This window comes from Acomys minous, assembly GCF_964271855.1.
Source record: "Acomys minous genome assembly, chromosome: 2".
In the NCBI taxonomy this organism is placed as follows: domain Eukaryota; kingdom Metazoa; phylum Chordata; class Mammalia; order Rodentia; family Muridae; genus Acomys; species Acomys minous.
In genome coordinates, this window is record NC_140484.1 from 88,289,101 (window position 1) to 88,307,827 (window position 18,727).

At 41.4% G+C, this 18,727-nt stretch overlaps 1 protein-coding gene across 1 annotated transcript in view; it reads left to right on the forward strand.

Annotated features, from left to right (window-relative positions):
- Nucleotides 1–525: 525 nt before the first annotated feature.
- Nucleotides 526–18,727, forward strand: part of ZDHHC13 (zDHHC palmitoyltransferase 13) — a 40,924-nt gene continuing 22,722 nt past the window's right edge. The window contains exons 1-7 of the mRNA XM_084772868.1: nt 526–659; nt 7,553–7,698; nt 11,295–11,417; nt 12,858–12,935; nt 14,286–14,430; nt 15,697–15,761; nt 18,484–18,646. Coding sequence (XP_084628994.1) covers nt 633–659; nt 7,553–7,698; nt 11,295–11,417; nt 12,858–12,935; nt 14,286–14,430; nt 15,697–15,761; nt 18,484–18,646 — 747 coding nt within the window. The 5' untranslated portion in view covers nt 526–632. The remainder of the gene's footprint in view (nt 660–7,552; nt 7,699–11,294; nt 11,418–12,857; nt 12,936–14,285; nt 14,431–15,696; nt 15,762–18,483; nt 18,647–18,727) is intronic.

An 18,727-nucleotide genomic window follows, 5' to 3' on the forward strand; every position in this document is an offset into this window, starting at 1 on the left:
GGTGACAACCGACTTTAGCCATTGAGCCATCTCAACTGCTCAGACTTCCCGCTTTCTATGAGGAAGCAGGCCGTGAGGGTAGAAGTGCCTTGTTCAAGAGCACATGACTAAAGAGCAGCAAACATTTCACAGCAGTTAACATCTGTAAAGTTGTCTATGAAACAGTATGCTCTACATCTGCCAAATCACTGCTGAGGAACTAAGCATACTTTTCCTCAATTAACCACACCAATATTTACATGAAGTTATTCTTGACTGAGGTGAGGGAGAGGTTGCCACAAGGACAGCTAGCTTGGACTTTGGAATAACAGCCAGAACATGCATCTGCAGAGCCTCCCAGAAGGGGAACCTCAGAAGGTGCCAAGACCTCAGGGTGGGGCTGAGAGAAAAAGCACAGCGAAGGAAAGGCAAGAAGGCGGGGCACGCTCGTCTCTAGAGGTGAGAAAGTCCCGCCCCCATGAGAGAGAGGGCGGGGATTGGCTCCACGTGGCAGATTGGCAGCGCTGGAACGCGCGCAGCTACGGGGGCGGGGCTCGAGCCGGAAGTGGGCGAGAGGCGGCTGAGGCGTGCTGGCCGGCGAGCGGCGGCGGCCACACTGCGCTGGAGCCGCGGCCGGGCGGGCGCTGGGAGTGATGGAGGGTCCGGGGCTGGGCTCGCAGGTGAGCGCGGCGGGGCGGGGACGGCGGTGGGGACCAGAGCTGCGGCCAGGTGAGGCGGCTCCGCGGGGACGGCGGGGCCTGGGCCTTGGCCACTCTGAGAAAGATGCTGCTTGTCCTCTGCGGCGGCCGCAAAGCAAGGGCGGGCGCTCCTGCAGCCTCCATCCGGCGGCAGGGCGTCGTGCACAGGCGCCAAAGTCGCTGGGGAACCTGGAGGGTGTCAGGTGACACACCTGAGGTAGCCGAGCCAACCTTCGACCTTGGCCTGGAGACTAAGAGATGCTGTTGAGTAATTCTTAGCTCTTGTTCTCACCCACATCCTTCCTACTCCTTGAAAGCGTGGAGCATGAGGAGGCAGGAAGAGGGAGCTCCTTGGTACCATCTGCAAAATCCCAAAGGATTCTACTCTTGAGGAGGGCTAGATTAGACAGAGGGGGCTGTAGGAGAAGGTATAAAAAGCCAAGAGAACGAGGAATTTGTCCCTTTTGATTGTGACCTCTGAAGACCAAGAACTGGCATTTAGTAGACGCTCTCAATATTTCCAGGCTTCTTCAGTCCTAGCAAATGTTTAAAGCCTTGGCCACATGCTTTTATGTGCATCTTTCTATCCCGGCATCAAAGTCCTTAAGCAAAAGAAATCCCCATTTACAGATGAGAAAACGGAAGCGCTGTGATTCGAGTTAAGCTAGAAGTGAAGTTTCACACAATTTGAGATAATCACATTGCTTGGCCTCCCAAGAGTGTTCTACACATCTCTATTTTTCCTCTTCAACTAGTTTAGTGTAGGTTTAAGTGGAAAATAACGTACTGAGGTGTTTTTATTGGGGGTTCTTGCATTTTAAAGGAAATAAAAATTATGTGTAGGGAGACTGGGTTCTTACACAAGGGTGTGGGTTCTTTACATGAAACTATGTCTCATTATTTTTCTCAGGCTCAAAAGTTGGTAAGAGTGGCCATCATTTCTTAATTACTGTCACTCATTAATAAAAAGCCTGTAAGAGCTTATGTTTACTCCTCCAGGCTGAAGAGAAAATAACCCTGCTCAGGTTCCATGACATCAGGAGGGAGAGGCTGATTTTAGAGCTTGAAGTTGGCAGGGCAAGACAGGTTATTGTTCATAGTAATTGGCTGTTGTTATTTTCTTCAGTTATAATGTGAAGCGCTTTCGCCTCTTAGAAATCCCCTCTCTTGGTCCTCACTACTCACTGTGAGCTAGGTAAGAGTAATTATTTCTGATTTTAAAAGTGAGGACTGAGACTCAAGAAAGTGCAGTCACATGCTACCAGAGCAGCTAGGTGGCACAGCCAAGATTCCATTCATTAATCTGGAAGATGTGTTTTCAGCGTCTCCTGGAAGTTAACGCTCTATTCTTCATGAACAGAACAGACAAAAGCATCCCCTTTGTTGAAGTTCGTTTTGAGTGCGGATAGCTTTTTGCCAGAATTTTCCTACCCAGTATGGTTCTCAGTTACATTTAAGGCTTCATCTTTTACAGTTTGGTTTGCTCAGGGAACTCCCAGCTACGCTGGGTTCCAGGTCTTTATACTTACTTGCTCTGTCTGGAATGCTGTGTATTGATGTGGCTTCTTCCTCCATTTCCATAATGCCCACAGATAACTCTCACCTTGATGTAGCACTTTCAGTCCCCTTATGCTTAAGGCTGCAGGCCTTTCCCATTGTCACTGACAACAGCACTCCTTGGCCCCGTGCCCCGTTTCACATTTCTCCCCAGCATTTAATAGCATGTAATATACTGTTGATCCTGATGCCTCTTTCTTTCCTCTCTGCTGGATATGAGTGCTATGAGGGCGGTGGTTTGTATTGGATGCATTCATAGCTTTGTGTAAAGCATCAAAAATTAGAGTCTGACATTGGTGTTCAACCAACAGTAAATTTAGAAACTTAGCTCTGATACTTCTATGGGTATTGTAATAAAGTTTAATGGTTTTTCTGCCATACTTCCCTACCCGCATTGTATTTGCTAGTCAGGGATACGACTTTCACCAGAGTTTTCCAGATCCAGACTCTTAAGAGTCCGCTGTAACTTGCAGAGTACTTACTATTTTAAGAATAATTTGATTGAGTAGTACTTCTCCTATAGCTTAAAGCTGTTCTAGTTATCTGTTGTGCTGTAACAGACTACTCAAAAACATAATGAAAAAAAAAAAAACAGTCATTAACTCATGGATTCTGTGCATGGGGAATTTGAATGTCCTGGTTCAGGTCGGTTTGTCCCCTTCTTCCCTTGTGTCTCCAGCTGGAAAGACTGAAGCTAAGTGAGTGAGTATTGCTAGCTGGGGCTGGTATTATCTAGGAGTGTCCTTACTTGCAGATCTGGCAGTTAAACGCTGCCTCTCAACAGATCCCTCTGTGTGGCATGTGACCTGGTCTTCTACATAGCGTAGTAGCTGGATTCTAAAGTGTGTCTCAAAGACAGGGAGAGGAGGCTGCCAGCTTCCAAGGCCTGGGTTTGCCAACGGGCACAGCATCATTTCTGCAGTGTGTCGTTACTGAAACAGTTCGCAGAGCTTAGAGTCAAGGGGAAGCGGCATAGACCCTCACCTCTTCATCTTGATCTTGAAAATAAGAAAAATTGGGAACCTATATTGTAAAATTCGCCACCAGTATACACTTATGCCTCTTACATCCTCTTCAGTTTCGGCCCTTTTCTTCCCTGTGGAGAAGTATCCAGCTAGCTATGTCTTTTTGTTATTCCTTTCTTTCTCTTTCTCCCCAACAATACGTGTATCTTATAAAAACAAACAAACAAACAAAGAAAAAGAACATGTTATCCTGGTACCCCGAGTCGCTTGTGAACTGGAATCCTAGGTAGACCAGAGAAAATCAAATGTTATCAGAATCATAGACTATTTAGAGCCAGCTTTCTTACAGTTGAATAGATTCTAGTTACTGTCATATAGAAAGAATCCTAAAGGGTTCTTACTTTTCTTTTAATCTAACTAACTACATGGTTTTGACTGCGAATGGCTCTGTGTTTTGATTATTTAGCAGACAGATCTGAACAAATCTGTCCAAAAGAGCATTGCGGTTCTGGTTCTGGGTGAGATGAAGGGATAAAAGCTCTCTCCCACTGAATGTGGATGTGAAATCTGGCAGACTACATAACATCTCCTGAAGGACTCTGGAAAAGTAAATGATAAATCAACTGAGGTAGCCCAGAAATCAAACTCTATGAACCCAGCCAGATAATTTACCTTCTTCAGCCCTGGTTTGCCCCTGTTGTAGTGTTGGGCCCTTGAAGAGGGTATCCCTGTTGACAGAGCTCCATGAGCAATCCAGTTCACTCAGGGAACGAGAAAGGGATCTTCTGGCAGCATGGGTACTAGAACTTTCCTCTGTGGCCAGAATAATTGTAATTTCTAGAGTGGTTCCTGGAATTAAGCACAGATCCAAAAAAAAAAAAAAATCCATCTGTGAAATAGCAAGTTGATAAACTGGACATCAAAATTTAAAACACTCTTATGAATGATTCATCTAAGGAAAGGGAAGCTACAGCACAGGAGAAAATATTTGCAAGTCACATATCTCCAGTACTAATCTAGATTGTTTAACATCAAGAACTCTTAAAACGTAACAGTAAGAAAACAAAGTAGCACAGATGAAAACTGGAAAGTGGCCGTGTTAGCACATGACTGGCATCCCAGCTGTCAGGAAGCAGAAACAGGAGCCTCACCACAGGCTGGAGGCTGAACTGTATGTAGTGAGACGCTGTATCGAAAAAAGAGAGAGGGAGGCAAAGACTTGAACAGAAACTCCATAGCAGATAGATTATACAGAAGACAGATGAGCACGTGAAATAATGCTCAGCCTCATTAGCCATTAGCGGTATGCAAATTAAGACCTATGTGAAATATACTATACATCTGTTGTGCTAACAGTTGGCCAAGTGGTACTGTTTTAAAAGTCTCTTTCTGGTTCCCAGGTTCGCTTGCTTGTTTGCTTGCTTGTTTTTCTCAACCGTGTTATTTTGTGTTCACTCTTACTACAGTTGGTGAAAGAAGTATTGTAATCTCTATACTTGTGAACTGATTTCTTTTTTAAGTTCTGTCAGTTTTTACTTCATGAATTTAAACATTTGAATTCTATCTACATTCAGTATTGTTATATCTTCTTATGTAATCAGCTCTATAATATTACAAAGTCTCTTTTACTCTTCAAAATATTGTAGACATATAAGCGCTGCATTCCTTAGGCTTAGTGCTTGTGTACCTTAGTGTATATTTTTATGTTTAAATTGGGATTTCCATTGACAGCCTTTTTCTAGCCGTGTAGAATTCACTCTGTATATGCATCGTAGAGTACATTGGTTTTTTTTTAAATTTAGAATATATGCAAATAATGTTTGTTTTTAGGAAGCATTGAGAAACTTTAAGTATCTCAAATCTTAAGCTTCAGCACTGCCCACACCTCTTCCACCCCCTGCCCCCCCCACACTCCCTCCCCCACACTCCCCACCTCCTCCCCCCCTCCCCCCACCCCATAATTCACACTTTCTTCCTTGCTGAGCTTACCTCTCTTGAAATCTGCTCTCACCTTAAGCCACCTCAGCCTTTCTGGCTTCTCATTTGTAGAGCCCTGAGGCTCTAGCAGGCCTTTTAACATTACAACCCAGTGTTGCTACAAAGTTGCCTAAAATAATCACCCACAATCTCAATATATTAAGTTTACTGTGTCGTTTTGGTCTGCATTCAGCCACATTCATAGGTGTCTTCAGGTGCCTGAGGCTAGTGAGCCACAAGTTGGAGGTATCATAAGTGTTTTTCTCAAAGTACCCATAAATCTGAAAGCTTTGGATCCATGATAAGATTCACCCACCTTCTTTACTTTTTTTTTAATTGAAAAAAGGGTTTTGTTTTGTTTTGTTTTTTGTTTTTGTTTTACATAGTATGTTCTGATCATGGTTTTCCTTGCCTCAACTCCTCTCAAATCTTCCCCACCTCCCTGCCTGCCCAGCTCCATGCCCTTTCATTCTTCTTCTTTTTACCAAAAAAAACAAAACAAAACAAAACAAAAACAAAAAAAACCAACTTTTTTTCTTAAATTCTGATTTAAATAGTTAAATTTAACTATTGTTCATAGTTAAAAGTTTATTTCAGGTATTTTGTCCAGTTTTCTAGGCCTTCTTTAAAAGAGCAGGACTGCCAGGGCTAATGTCTGTTTCTGGCTATTGCATTGTGCACAAAAGTACAAGACCCTACTTTATTTAATAGATGGCTAAGGAGAGATCTTGTACTCAGATGCATATGTGCTGCCGTCTAAGCCAAGATAGATGTTCCATAAAGCAGCTCTGTGGGCAGTTTCAGGACGAAAATGCTAAAACATTTCGATGTAATATAATTGTAATAACTAATAATCTTCCAAGGAAGCTATTTTGAAGGTGTAAGTACTGCTGGGTTTTAAATCATCTTTAAATTGTAGATAAATACATCTTAGTTTGCTTAAGAGTAGTTTGTGGAATTACCCTCTACTTCAGTATTGCCTCTATCTCTGAGGTTTGAACCTAGGGCCTCATACATGCTTGGTAGGCATTCTGTCACTGGCATACAGCCTCCAGGCCACTCTCGGTGCCATGTCTTAGCAAAATCAATAATACACTTACTGACATGGAACACTTTATTTCTGCTTGGGGATTTGAACAGTTTAAAAGGTTGATTTAATTGGTTATTATACTAAAGAATGGTATAAGGTCTTACCACTATTGGAGCTGAACTTTAGAGTCTGTTTTGTTTTTGTTTTTTTTAATTTTAGAATATATGCAAACAATACCTTTATGCGTTTAGGAAGTGTGAAGTATCTAAAATATTCAGCTGTTAAGAATCCCTCTCCCAAAATTAGATCTTTGCTTTGGGGGCCATTAAAGTAACTCAGTGAGCTTCATTTGAACTGAAGATTTTAATCCTTTGAAACCTGTTTTCTGATGCTTTGTCCACTTGATAATTTAATGAAGTTGTTAACAGTTGTCACTGTTGCTGACCTCTTGGTAACTGAAATGACTAGGCCTGAGCCCAGACCTGGCTGATGGGATTCCCTCCCTGAACTCTGCTCATTTCTGTGCTGGCTTTCTGCTGCTACATGACAAATGACCACACATATAGTGGCTTAGAGCGCCTGTTTATTAGCTCAGTATTTCTGCTTGTCAGAGGTCCAGACACAGCTTCGCTGGATCCTTTCTTTGCTCGGGGTCTCTCAAGCTGATGTCATGCCTGAGCTGTGTTCCCTTATAGAACTTCGAGTTCTTTCTCAAGCTCATGTGGTTAGTAATACGGTTCAGCTATTTGTGGATGCTTGATAAATGTTCTCATTTTCGTGATGTCTGCCACCCAGGAGCACTTTCACTTCTTGAAGCCACCCTCATCCCTTGCCGTCTGGGCTTCTCGCAGTCTCTTTTGTTTCATAGCAGCCTGTTTTTGCAGAGCCTCTGCTAAGACAGCCTTATTAACCTTGTTGTAGAAGTCATTATCCTGCCACCTTTGTCATATTCTTTGTCACTGGCTGTTTCCATCTCCAAGGGGAAAGGAAGATGCAAGAGCTTGATCATTAGGAAGTGAGAATATTCTGTTAGGGTGTGCCCACCACACCTCTGAAAACACGATCCTGCTAATGTCCCTACAGCGTCAGTAGCCCCCACCCTCTCCTGCTACAACTACCACGGCACATTTGGGCCTTTTCAGATGACCTGTTTTATGACTGTCTGTTTGTCTGTCTGTCTGTGTGTATATGTATGTGTGTAGATATATAGATATAGATAGATTATATAGATAATAGATATATTGGTTCTTCTCTAAGATTCTTCTGTAAGAGGTTAACGCAGTTTAATTTGTTAGCATTACGATGTTTATTCTTTACATGCTTTGTCAATTGCTCTTACTCTTCAGTGCAGGAATCACAGCCATGGCTCCCACCTTCCAGGATTTGGTCGACACGGCATCTGTGCACACGAAAACAAAGAACTTGCGAAAGCAAAAGAAGTTCTTCCTCTTATAGAGGACTCCAGTAACTGTGACATTGTCAAAGCTACACAGTGAGTCTTCTAGATGGTTCTGTTTTGTCCTTAGAGCCTGTTCAGCTACGGTAATGTGTGCAGTTGCTGGTACCTTATGGGCACTTCCTTACTGTATCCTAACAGCTCTTTATCAGTACCAAGTGTCATTTGCCATTCCACCACCAGAGTAGTACTTAGTGCAGTATACCTTGGCTGTTTGTGTATCGTGTACTTGCGTTAGATTATAAACAGCTTTTTAGCAAAAACTTAACTCCTTTATCTTTGTAGCCCCAGGCCTTATTAGGTGCCTGGTAAAATGCTACTGAACAAATGAATGATTTGGGACACGATTAAAACCAAAACTCTAATTTGAATTTAAAATGTACTGCAACCTAATACAGGAGGAGACTGGGAAATACCAGCTCACATTTATGGATATTAATCGTTAATTATTATGTACTTCCTACAATTTTGTTTGCTGCCACTGGAAGACAGGTAGTTAGAAGAATATTCTCTGACCACCTGTATAGGTGCATTTTTTTTAAGCTATTTCCTTTAGGTTCTTATATCTATGGCCCTTTTCCACCTCAATACCTTCCAACCGCCTAACACTAGGAAGTCGAGAAAGAAGGTTAGAGGGGAAAGGAGACGTAGACCTCTGTAAACTACTACCTGCCGATCAGGGTCATTGGGTTCCTACTGGCAAGTCCAGTCTTCTTTGTCAGAATATCTGGCAAACCAGCAATTAATCTAGCAACAGCAAGCACAACAGCAGGGACCAGCAACATCAGGAGCAGCATCATGGGGAGTAGCAGCTGCCACAGGCCCTTTCAGGGCTTTCCCATTTATACCATCTCAAGAGTTCCCAGAATTAAACTATCTGCACCTGCAGCTGGCACAAATCACGCCCCTGCCAGAGCACGAGACACATAGTGAGCTGCTGTGGACAATCTGAAGCAGCCCCATATCCCACACCTGGGATTAAAACAAAAATAAATTCACATAACATATCTGGGTTTTTAAAGAAACCAAAATGCTCACTATACACCTAAAACATTAATGGGTCTGTTCCTTGTACTGAAAATAGAAATGAGTTTTAGAAATGTCTGCTTACAGTGACCGTTACGTGGATGCCTGTATTCTCAGTTATTGCCAGCGTCTCCATCTTCATGGAGCCTGCTCATATCAGGGGCCATCTCACCTCTGATTTTTGAGCATATTTTTGAAATGTATTGTTTATCAGACAGAAATAAGTAGGAATTTATATTTTAGTGATCCAGTGTAAACATTATAATGTCTATTTAATATAAACCACACTCATCTATTCACCATAAAAGATCTAGTATTACTAGACTATCTTGCTATCATTTCTGTTAAAACCCTGTTTGCCCTTAACAGTAGCTAATGTGTATGTTCATTATTCATATGTTGACAATTGCCTGAGTGTTCTGATTACCAAGTTATATAAAGTAAGTTTAAAGGCCCCAGGTCTACTGTTTTGGGTGAATATTATTTGATAGTTTGTATTGCTATGAAGATGAGGGTATTCTTAATGGGAACATTGGCTTTAATCAGCATAGGAACATTGAAATGTCTATGCGACAGGAAAGCTCTGTTGTGCCCAGTGCTGGACATCAGGTGCATTTGTAGGGAAGCTGAGTAAGAACTCATCTTTGAAGTTCCCTTAGGCCTTGGACCTTCTCAAGTGAATGTGGAGCTATCTTTAGAGAAGTGAGTCTCAACCTTCCTGATGCTACAGCCCTTTAACACAGCTCCTCATGTTGTGGTGACCCCCACCCATAAAACTACTTTTGCTCCTTCATAACTGTTAATTTTGGTACTGTTATGAAGATAGTTTAGTATAGATACCTGATATTTTGATGTAATGTAAGTATCTGATATTATGACTGTAAAAAGAGTCATTTGACGCTCCTCCAACGGGGTCACAACCCACAGGTTGAGAACTGCTGCTTTGGGTATTTGGGAAGGAGAAAGGAATAGAGAGACAAATGTTCAACACAGCTGATAATGTATTCTCTTATGTCTCTCAAATAGAAGGAATATTCTTTTCCAGTAAAACCACTGGATTAAAAGATGGATTATACGACTATGCCACTGTGCCGTCATCAGAAGCTTCCACATACTGTTTTCACTTAGGAGTGTCATGCATGTACCTCTGCTCTTTCAAATGTGACGAAGGCACGTGCACATTTTTATCAAGCAGAAACATTTTCATACAACAATATAGAAATGTGAGAGCGTTCTGCCAGTTGATTTGAATTTTGACCTCTGAGTTGAAGTTTTTGGGTTCTTCTAAACAGAAATGAGTTTCAGAGAAAGTGTTAAAAATATATGTTGTGATTTCGGTTAAGAAGAAATGTTGCTAATGAGTGATTTTTAAAATCATGAAAGCATTGCAAAAAAAAAAAAAACCTCAGCGGATTCAGTATCTCCTGACTCACCCTTCCCCGTTTCTCTTGTCCCCTCCCACTTTAGGTTCTTATCTCTACTCACTGCTCCCACCCCTGTGTTGGTCTCTGACGTCCATCTTACGCTGGCATAAGCTACTCCCATTTGCCCTTAGTGTAATCATTCTTAAAACTCAAATTCCCAGCAATTTTCCTTTTCAAGTCACTTTCTTGGTTCCCCGCTCAACTGTAGATGAACTCAGTCTCCTCTACCTGATGTGCTTTAGCCTCCTGCCCTCCCTCTTTACTGCATTGTGCCCTCCACTGCTAAGTTGCTTCTGTTCCTCTGAACGTATTTGTAATATTTCACATCTCACTTTTTGTCCATGCTGTTCCTCCTGCCCAGAATGCCCTCCCTTCTTACTGCACATGTGTCATGTTTTAGTTTCTCCAGGAAGGATTCATCATCCCTCCTTGCCTGCGTCTGCCTCTGGCCATTTCTTGTTGAGTGTATCCCATTCTGAGTTTGCTTACAGCGTATCACCTGCATTGTGAGGTGGCTGCTTTAGGTAGGGTTCGCTTCAGAGATAAGATTGTAGTTAGGAGCCAAACCATATGTTCTTGGACAAACAAAATTATTGAAGGAGGACAGGTGTGAGTGTTAAGGACGTGTACTTCAGCGCCACCTGGACTCATCCATCCATTAGTACACTGAGCTTACGCTTGGTCCCTTTGTGCACGAATTAGAGATCGGCCTTGCTGAGAACTCTTCAGTGTGGAACTCAGCAACCACAGTTTCAACAAAACCTTGGATTCAAAATGTTTTCAAGAAATAGTGCACCTGTACTTGTACTGTACGTCATCAAATTTGAAAGCTTTGTCATGATTGCCTATACAATATGGTATGACACTTGTTTACATGGCATCTATACTGTACAAGTAACCTGTAATTGACTTAAAGTATGTGGGAATATCTGTATAATTACTATATACGACACTTTATTATGTAAGGGATTTGAACAGATACAGATGTTGGCATCTGCAAGGGATACTGCAGCCAACCCTCCAAGGACATCAAAGGACAGCTGCTTTGTATTTCCCTATTGACTAAAAAGCTGTTTGTATTAAAGCAAATTTTATTTTTAAAAGGTCACGGTAAAAGGAAGAAATTTTGATGTACAAAATTATTGTAATGTTTTAACTGTGTTTTTCTTTTCCTTATTTAAGATACGGAATTTTTGAACGATGTAAAGAGCTGGTAGAAGCAGGATATGACGTCAGACAGCCAGATAGAGAAAATGTGTCTCTTCTTCACTGGGCTGCCATTAACAACAGGCTGGAGCTCGTAAAGTAAGATGGTGTGTGTGTGTGCACACAAGTAAGGGGTGTGTGTGTGTGTGTGTGTGTGTGTGTGTGTGTGTGTGTAAGTGCGAACTGGTCTTTATGGTTCTAGAACTCTCTTTCATTTTGTCTTCATGTAAATTGGGCCACCTACAGTCTTATATTGTAAATGAATACCTGGAATTTGCCACACATCAGTTAGCATAGAGTTGAAGGGGACCAGTCATAAAGGGAAACCGTCATAAAGATAGAAGCTAGTAAATGGAAGAAAGTGAGTTTTGAAAAGAATAACATTGCAAACTTTCTCAGCATAGAAGTTGCATTTAATTCTAGAAGAAGCATTGAAATATTTTGAATTATAACATCAGGAGGAATAAATAGGTAGAGAATTAGACTTTGAAAAAAGTTGAACGTGGAATAGTTTGAAATGAGCATGTAATGGTTTATACAGCTCTTCATAAAGAAAGCCCTGCTGCCCACCCACTGTTGTTTGGTATAACAATTTCTACTTCAGAGTATAAAATGCTAGTGGGTAGTGAAGATTTGCGAGTATATGTTTCATATCAGAGCACTATATGTATTAAATCCTTGAAGCTTAAAAAAGTAGAAATTACTAGTTTAAAATCTTCTAACACATCATACTGACAGGCAGACTCGTGGTATATTCTTTAGAGAATGTGATACGTGAAGCACATCTTTGAGTTAAGGAAATAAACTTCTCTAAACCAGAGGGGGAAAAATGTTCTCATTTTATAGGTTCATTGTATATAGTACCTCATAACTTATGCTCCCAAAATAGAATGTTCATTATTTCTAATTTATTTCTAAAGTTATTTTAAGTTCATTTTTTATTACTCTAAGAATTCATTCCCACACACTCCTTCTCATTTTAAACTGCTAAAAATGATACGTCCTCTCCTTTCTCTTTCTACTTTGGAGCTATTTAAGGGTGTTATAGTCATTAGGAAAGTTACCATGTGTTGGGTTTGTGGGTGATATGGGAATGCTAATTATAGCAGAAATAATTATGTATATACTATTATTTTTCCAGATATGTGAGTGATGCTGTCATACATCCATAGTTTGAGACTTCTATAGATTTGAGTCCTTCAGGAGAGTTGCTGTAATTTCTATTTTATAGTATAGTGCAAAAATAAAGTTGGGCTGGATTGGCTGCCTAGCAGACCCAAAGCCCTGGGTTGGATCCCAGTGCTACACACCTGTAATCCCAGCACTCAGGAAGTGGAGACAGGAGATCAAAAGAGGGTTCAAGGTCATCTTTGGCTACCTCCAGAGTTTGAGGTCAGCCTGGGATGCATGAGGCCTGCATCTTGTCCTGTGGGGGAGTGGGAGGGAAGGAGACAAGGGATGCAGAAGAAAGCCTTCTCTTTCTCAATATGAGCCTTAAATTTCATCATCTCATGTCTTATTTTCATTGCTTTTTAACAGGTTTTATATTTCTAAAGGTGCTGTGATAGATCAGTTGGGTGGTGACTTAAATTCAACTCCTCTTCACTGGGCTATCCGGTAAGATGTCTTCCAAAGTTGAAGCTATGCCTGATGTGGCTAAAGGTGTAACCTCAGCTACGGGCAAGGGAATGGGTTGCTTTTCTTTCGCCATCCCCCCACCCCCCACCCCCCAAAAAAGTAAAGTTGTTTTGGTGTTTGGCACTGTGCTCCATTATGGTTATCAGACTCAGATGTATTGGACTTTTTGTTTTGAAACTGGAATAAACATCTATTCAGTTTGTATAAGTGAAAGCAGTAATGCAACTGTAAACTCGATCTTCAACCGTAGCTGCTGCCCATTTGGAAACTCAGAGTAATGCCATTTTAAGGAGATTGATATTTTTCTCAAAATAAAAGTAAAGCATATCTCCGCCTGTTAGGAAGGTCAAGTGGGTACATTTGATGCAGGATAGTCTTGAGTAGGCTGGTGTACCGTGGCACGGATGATATCAGCCTCTCCTTTGACATCAGTGTGCACTGACCCTCTGAAGCTGAGGGAGCAAATCTGTCTGCCTGACCCATGCTGCTTGGTGAGGTTGTGACTAGCACGAACTGTTAGTTGTTCCTGAAAGGCAGAAAGCGAAAGTTTCCTCCGTAGGCGAGAGTTTTGAGGTCTAAGGATCACTCTTCAACTTCAAGTTACTGATGTTGGTTCTTTCCATGAAAATGAGTGACGGGTGGATATCATATATATGGTTCTTAATATTTTCACAGTGTCTCCATAGTCTTAACATTATACTGTAATATTTCTAGCTCATGACTATGCTTTAGTTTCAAAAACCTCGGTGAAGCCTGTGGGTGTTTAAAGTCGTCCTTATTAGCATTAGTCATTTGCGTTTACTGTTTGCACATGCTATAGCAGCATAAGGTTTACTTTAGATTGCAAGGTCATCAAGTTTATTCTTTGCCCCAAGCATGGTCATATAATTCTGGGTTGGAGTATTTAAGTCAAAGACATTTGGGGCTGGTTAGATGGTGCAGTGGTTAAGAGCACGTGCTGCTCTTGCAGAAGACCAGAAGTCTGTCCTAGAACCCACTGTGGGGTGGTTCACAACTGCCTGAAACTCCAGGAACTCAGATACCCTCTTCTGGCCTCCTCTGGTATGCACATATATTTGTACAAATACACACCTGTACATAAATAAAAATAACCTTTTTTTCTTTTAGAATAAAAGACATTTGTACAATGGCCTGTATTTAAAATACCTTCCTGTTAAAAAAACAAACAAACAAAAAACCCCACACATTCTCTTGTATGTATGTGTTCCCCGCCCCCCCCCATACTCCCTCTTGTCCTTTTCCTGTGTATTTTCTGCATGAATTCTACTTCCACAGACTATAACACACTGGGGAATCCTCTGTTTTCAGACAAGGGCACTTGCCTATGGTCATATTACTGCTCCAGCATGGTGCAGACCCCACTCTGATTGATGGAGAAGGATTCAGCAGCATTCATCTGGCAGTCCTGTTTCAGCACATGCCCATCATAGCGTATCTCATCTCAAAGGGACAGGTATGTTTGAAGTGTGCCTGATATTCCAGGTAGATCTCAAGATACTGGGTCTCAAGATACTGGGACGCTTCTTGGCCCACGTCTACCCTCAGTTTTAAACTAGAGGTCAGTGGCTATCCAGATACTAAGAATTAACCTTAGTAAGCCAACCTAGCTGTTGAACTCTGGTGCTTTTTGGCTTCATTAGAGGGAGAAAGACAGGTTATTTTAGCTCAGCATCACTTAATGTTTCTGAAGCATGTAAACCTGTAATAGTTTTTCTTACGAAACCGGTAATTTTCAGGAATATGATCTGAAAGCCTGTATTTTTCTTCTGCTTGAGTGTGGAAATGGTAGTCAGATCACTGTTAAACAATCGTTTGCTTTCATTATTTGGGCTCAAGTGGAAGGCCAATTTGAATGTGTGCGTCTCATTTATTGTTCTCTGAGTAATTCCATGAAAATGATGTCCTTCAGAGCACAGGTTAAATTATAGGCTGTCAGCAGTGCGAGGTTTGCTGTCAGCTGTGCTTGCTGGCATGCGCTCTCTGACAGCTAGGTGGTTTGTGTGTTAGCAGTCGTTTCTGGAGTGGGTGTGGAAACGTGTTTGCACAGTCGCCATTGGGTTGGTTAGTCTCCCTCTGTAAGCACTTTCTCTCAGACAGCCCAGGGACGTAGAACAACTGTACCCGCCTGGGCTTCATTTTGGAAGATGTATGAGAAAGGCGACCTTTGCTGCTTCCCAAGTTAGTCAGTAATTTAAACTGTGACGTCAGAGCACTGTCGTACCTTGTTTTGGGAAAGGACCAGATCCTTTCCAGGGTATGATTTCCGTTGTCCTTCTCTTCCAGAAAATAGAAAAGAGTCTTGATTTTTTTTTTCTTGTTTAACTATTTGAAGGAAGTGCAAAAAAAGGATTGACCTTGAAGATAGGCAATGCACTATTGGATGAAGGGCAGCATGAACCCATGTGCCAGGATTACTCTAGATGGCGTCAAGATCTGACATTTCCATGGTGATTGTCAGCTCTCCTCCTTTTTCCTTTCACATCATAAACTTACATTCTATATCATATATTCAGATTCACCTTTTAAAATACTTTGTATCAATCTAATGGATTTTTTCCCTGTAAAAGTAAAACACTTTTTTTTAACATAAATAATATTTGAACCATTTTTTGTAGAGAGTGGTGAAGCTGAATGTGTTAAAAAAGCATATTTATCTACTAAGAAATGCAACTTTGTATATTACGCTCACAGTTTTGCTAACTGATTCCTTTCTGCCTAGAGTGTGAATATGACAGATGTCAATGGACAGACACCTCTCATGCTGTCAGCTTACAAAGTGATTGGGTGAGTGTCACTGGACCCCCTGAGTGTGCTTCCTGGTTCCTATGACATTTCTGTAAATGTAATCTCCAGCATCTTGGTCTGTGAGATGCTAGTGCATGCTGAAGATTTTTTTAAAATTTTAATTAATTTATTCATATTACATCTCAGTTGTTAGCTCATCCGTTATATCCTCCCATTCCTCCCTTCCTCCCGCTTCCCCCCCTACTCCCTTCCCCTATGTCTATGACTGAGGGGGACTTCCTCCCCCTATATATGCTCATAGGGTATCGAGTCTCTTCTTGGTGACCTATTATCCTTCCTCTGAGTGCCACCAGGCCTCCCCATCCAAGGGACATGGTCAAATATGGGGCACCAGAGTTTGTGTGAAAGTCAGATCTCCTTCTCCACTTAACGGTGGAGAATGCCCTGTCCATCGGCTAGTCTGGGTAGGGGTTCGAGGTTTACTGCCTATATTTTCCTTGACTGGTGCCATAGTTTGAGGAGGACCCCAGGGCCCAGACCTGCCTGTAGTTTTCCAGGACCCTCTGGATCGTTCTATTTCCTCATTCTCCCAGGCTTCTCACACCTAAAGTCTCAATAGGATGTCCTCCCCTCTGACCCACTTTCCTGGTAGGTAAAGTTTTTCATGAGGACATACCCCTTGGACTAGTGTCTCGATATAAGTGAGTATATACCATTTGACTCTTTTTGCTTCTGGGTGAACTCACTCATTATGATAATTTCTAGTTCAATCCATTTGTCCACAAATTTCGGAAATTCCTTGTTTTTAATAGCTGAGTAGTATTCCATAGTGTAAATGTACCACAGTTTCTTTATCCATTCTTCTACTGAGGGACACGTAGACTGTTTCCATGTTCTGGTTATTATGAATAAGGCAGCTATGAACATGGTTGAGCATATGTCCCTGTTGTGTGGTAGTGTATGCTGAAGATTTTCAACATGGCCATGAGCAGTTATACTTAGAGTACACCTCTGAAGCACATTTCTTCTCTTGGTGGCTTTGATGCAAAGTCTGAAAGTTTACAGAGATGGTATTCCTTAATATATGCTTATTAGCTGACTGGTTCTCACAGTCACAAGTCTCTATGATAAACCCACTTTTCTAACAGTGGATTTGAGATTCTCTGCTATTGTTGACTGCTCTGAAGACACTGATAGAGCTGGTGAATGACAAGAGTCTATTACAGGATACAATAGATACATATTCATAAGTATGTGTACTTAATGCCCTCCTGTCATTGTTCCTGTGCACACATGCATGTTACAATTTTCTCTTTATCAGTTTGTTTCCAGCATTGTACAGAATCCCCAGGTTGGCTTCGCCCTGACACACCTCTTGCTGTCGTCCGGTTTGTTGTAGAACCATTTTCTGGTTCTCTTTTTATGTAGCAGTGGGACTGCAGGCAGAATTTTGTTAGAGCTTAATATAGTAGTTAAAATCAAATATTGTTCTTATTGGGTAGATCTCTTGAAGGAAGGGAAAGTATTGATGCTAAAGAAAAAATATTTCGGCCAGGCAGTGGTGGCACACGCCTTTAATCCCAGCACTCGGGAAGTAGAGGCAGGTGGATCACTGTGAGTTTGAGGCCAGCCTGGTCTAGAAAGCGAGTCCAGAACAGCCAAGGCTCCACAGAGAAACCCTGTCTCAAAAAAAAAAAAATGTGTGCCATAGTGCCCAGCACCATTATAAAAAAAGAAAGAAAGAAAAGGAAGAAAGAAAAAATTGTTTTCTAGCTTATCACTTTTGTTTGTTTCTTTATTTGAGACAGAATTTCTCTGTGTAGCCTTGGCTGTCCTGGAACTCGCTCTGTAAACCAGGCTGGCCTCAAACTCTGAGACTGGCCTGCCTGAGTCTCCCAAGAACTGGGATTAAAGAGGAGTGCCACCACACTCAGTTTAGCTTATCATATTCAGGAAGGTAAAAATTGAGCCTTCCTAAGGTTTAAATTGAGCATTCCTAATCTCGAAATCCTAAATCCTAAATGTTCAAAATCTGAATCTTTTTAGACAACATGATGTCTTCAATAGAAATTTCACATCATACACAATACACACAATTGCATCATTAAAAGTTCGAGGCCAGCCTGGTCTACAAAGTGAGTCCAGGACAACCAAGGCTATACAGAGAAACCCTGTCTCAAAACAAAAATGAAAACTATATATATATAATGTATATGTATATATGTATGATGTGTATGAAGCATACAGACTTCAATTTAGATTTGCTGCTTGTCCTAGGACTAGTAGATATCCTAAACTGTCCACCCACACCTACCTCCAAAAGGAAACAAGATACTTCTGGTCCCAAGTATTTTGGGAAAGGAATATCCAGCCTGTTTTACCTAGTAGTTGATGGAAAGAGTGTGAGGGTAGCTTTCCATTTATTTGTTTATAGCATTTAATACTAGCCAACGTTAAACTGATAACTCATAAAAATATTAATCACTAAACAGAGCAACATGAACAGAGCATTCCTTATCCCCTGTCTTGCTGTCTAAATTACGGCCCTGATACAGCAGGCTGCCATTAAGGGTTGTCTTTCTTGTTTGTTTGATCTTTCCTGTTAATAACTAGAATAGAACTCTGAAGAGAAACCCCCTAGTTCTTCAGAATGCTTACTGCTTAACTGATACACAGACCTTAAAATTTCTCTGATTTGTATTTTTGCCTCAAATCTTCATCCCTGCTAATGCCTTGTGGTATTTTTACTGTTTTGAGACAGGCCAGAACCAACTGGATTTCTCTTAAAGTTTAATCCCTCTCTCAATGCTGTTGATAAAACACATCAGAACACTCCGCTTCACTGGGCAGTTGCAGCAGGAAACGTGAGTGCGGTTGATAAGCTTCTGGAAGCTGGTTCTAGCCTCGACAACCGAAATGCTAAGGTATGGCCTGGTATTCTCCTCCCTAGTATATTATATCTTCAATTAAAAGATGGGTACTTAATGTACTGGTAGATACTCATT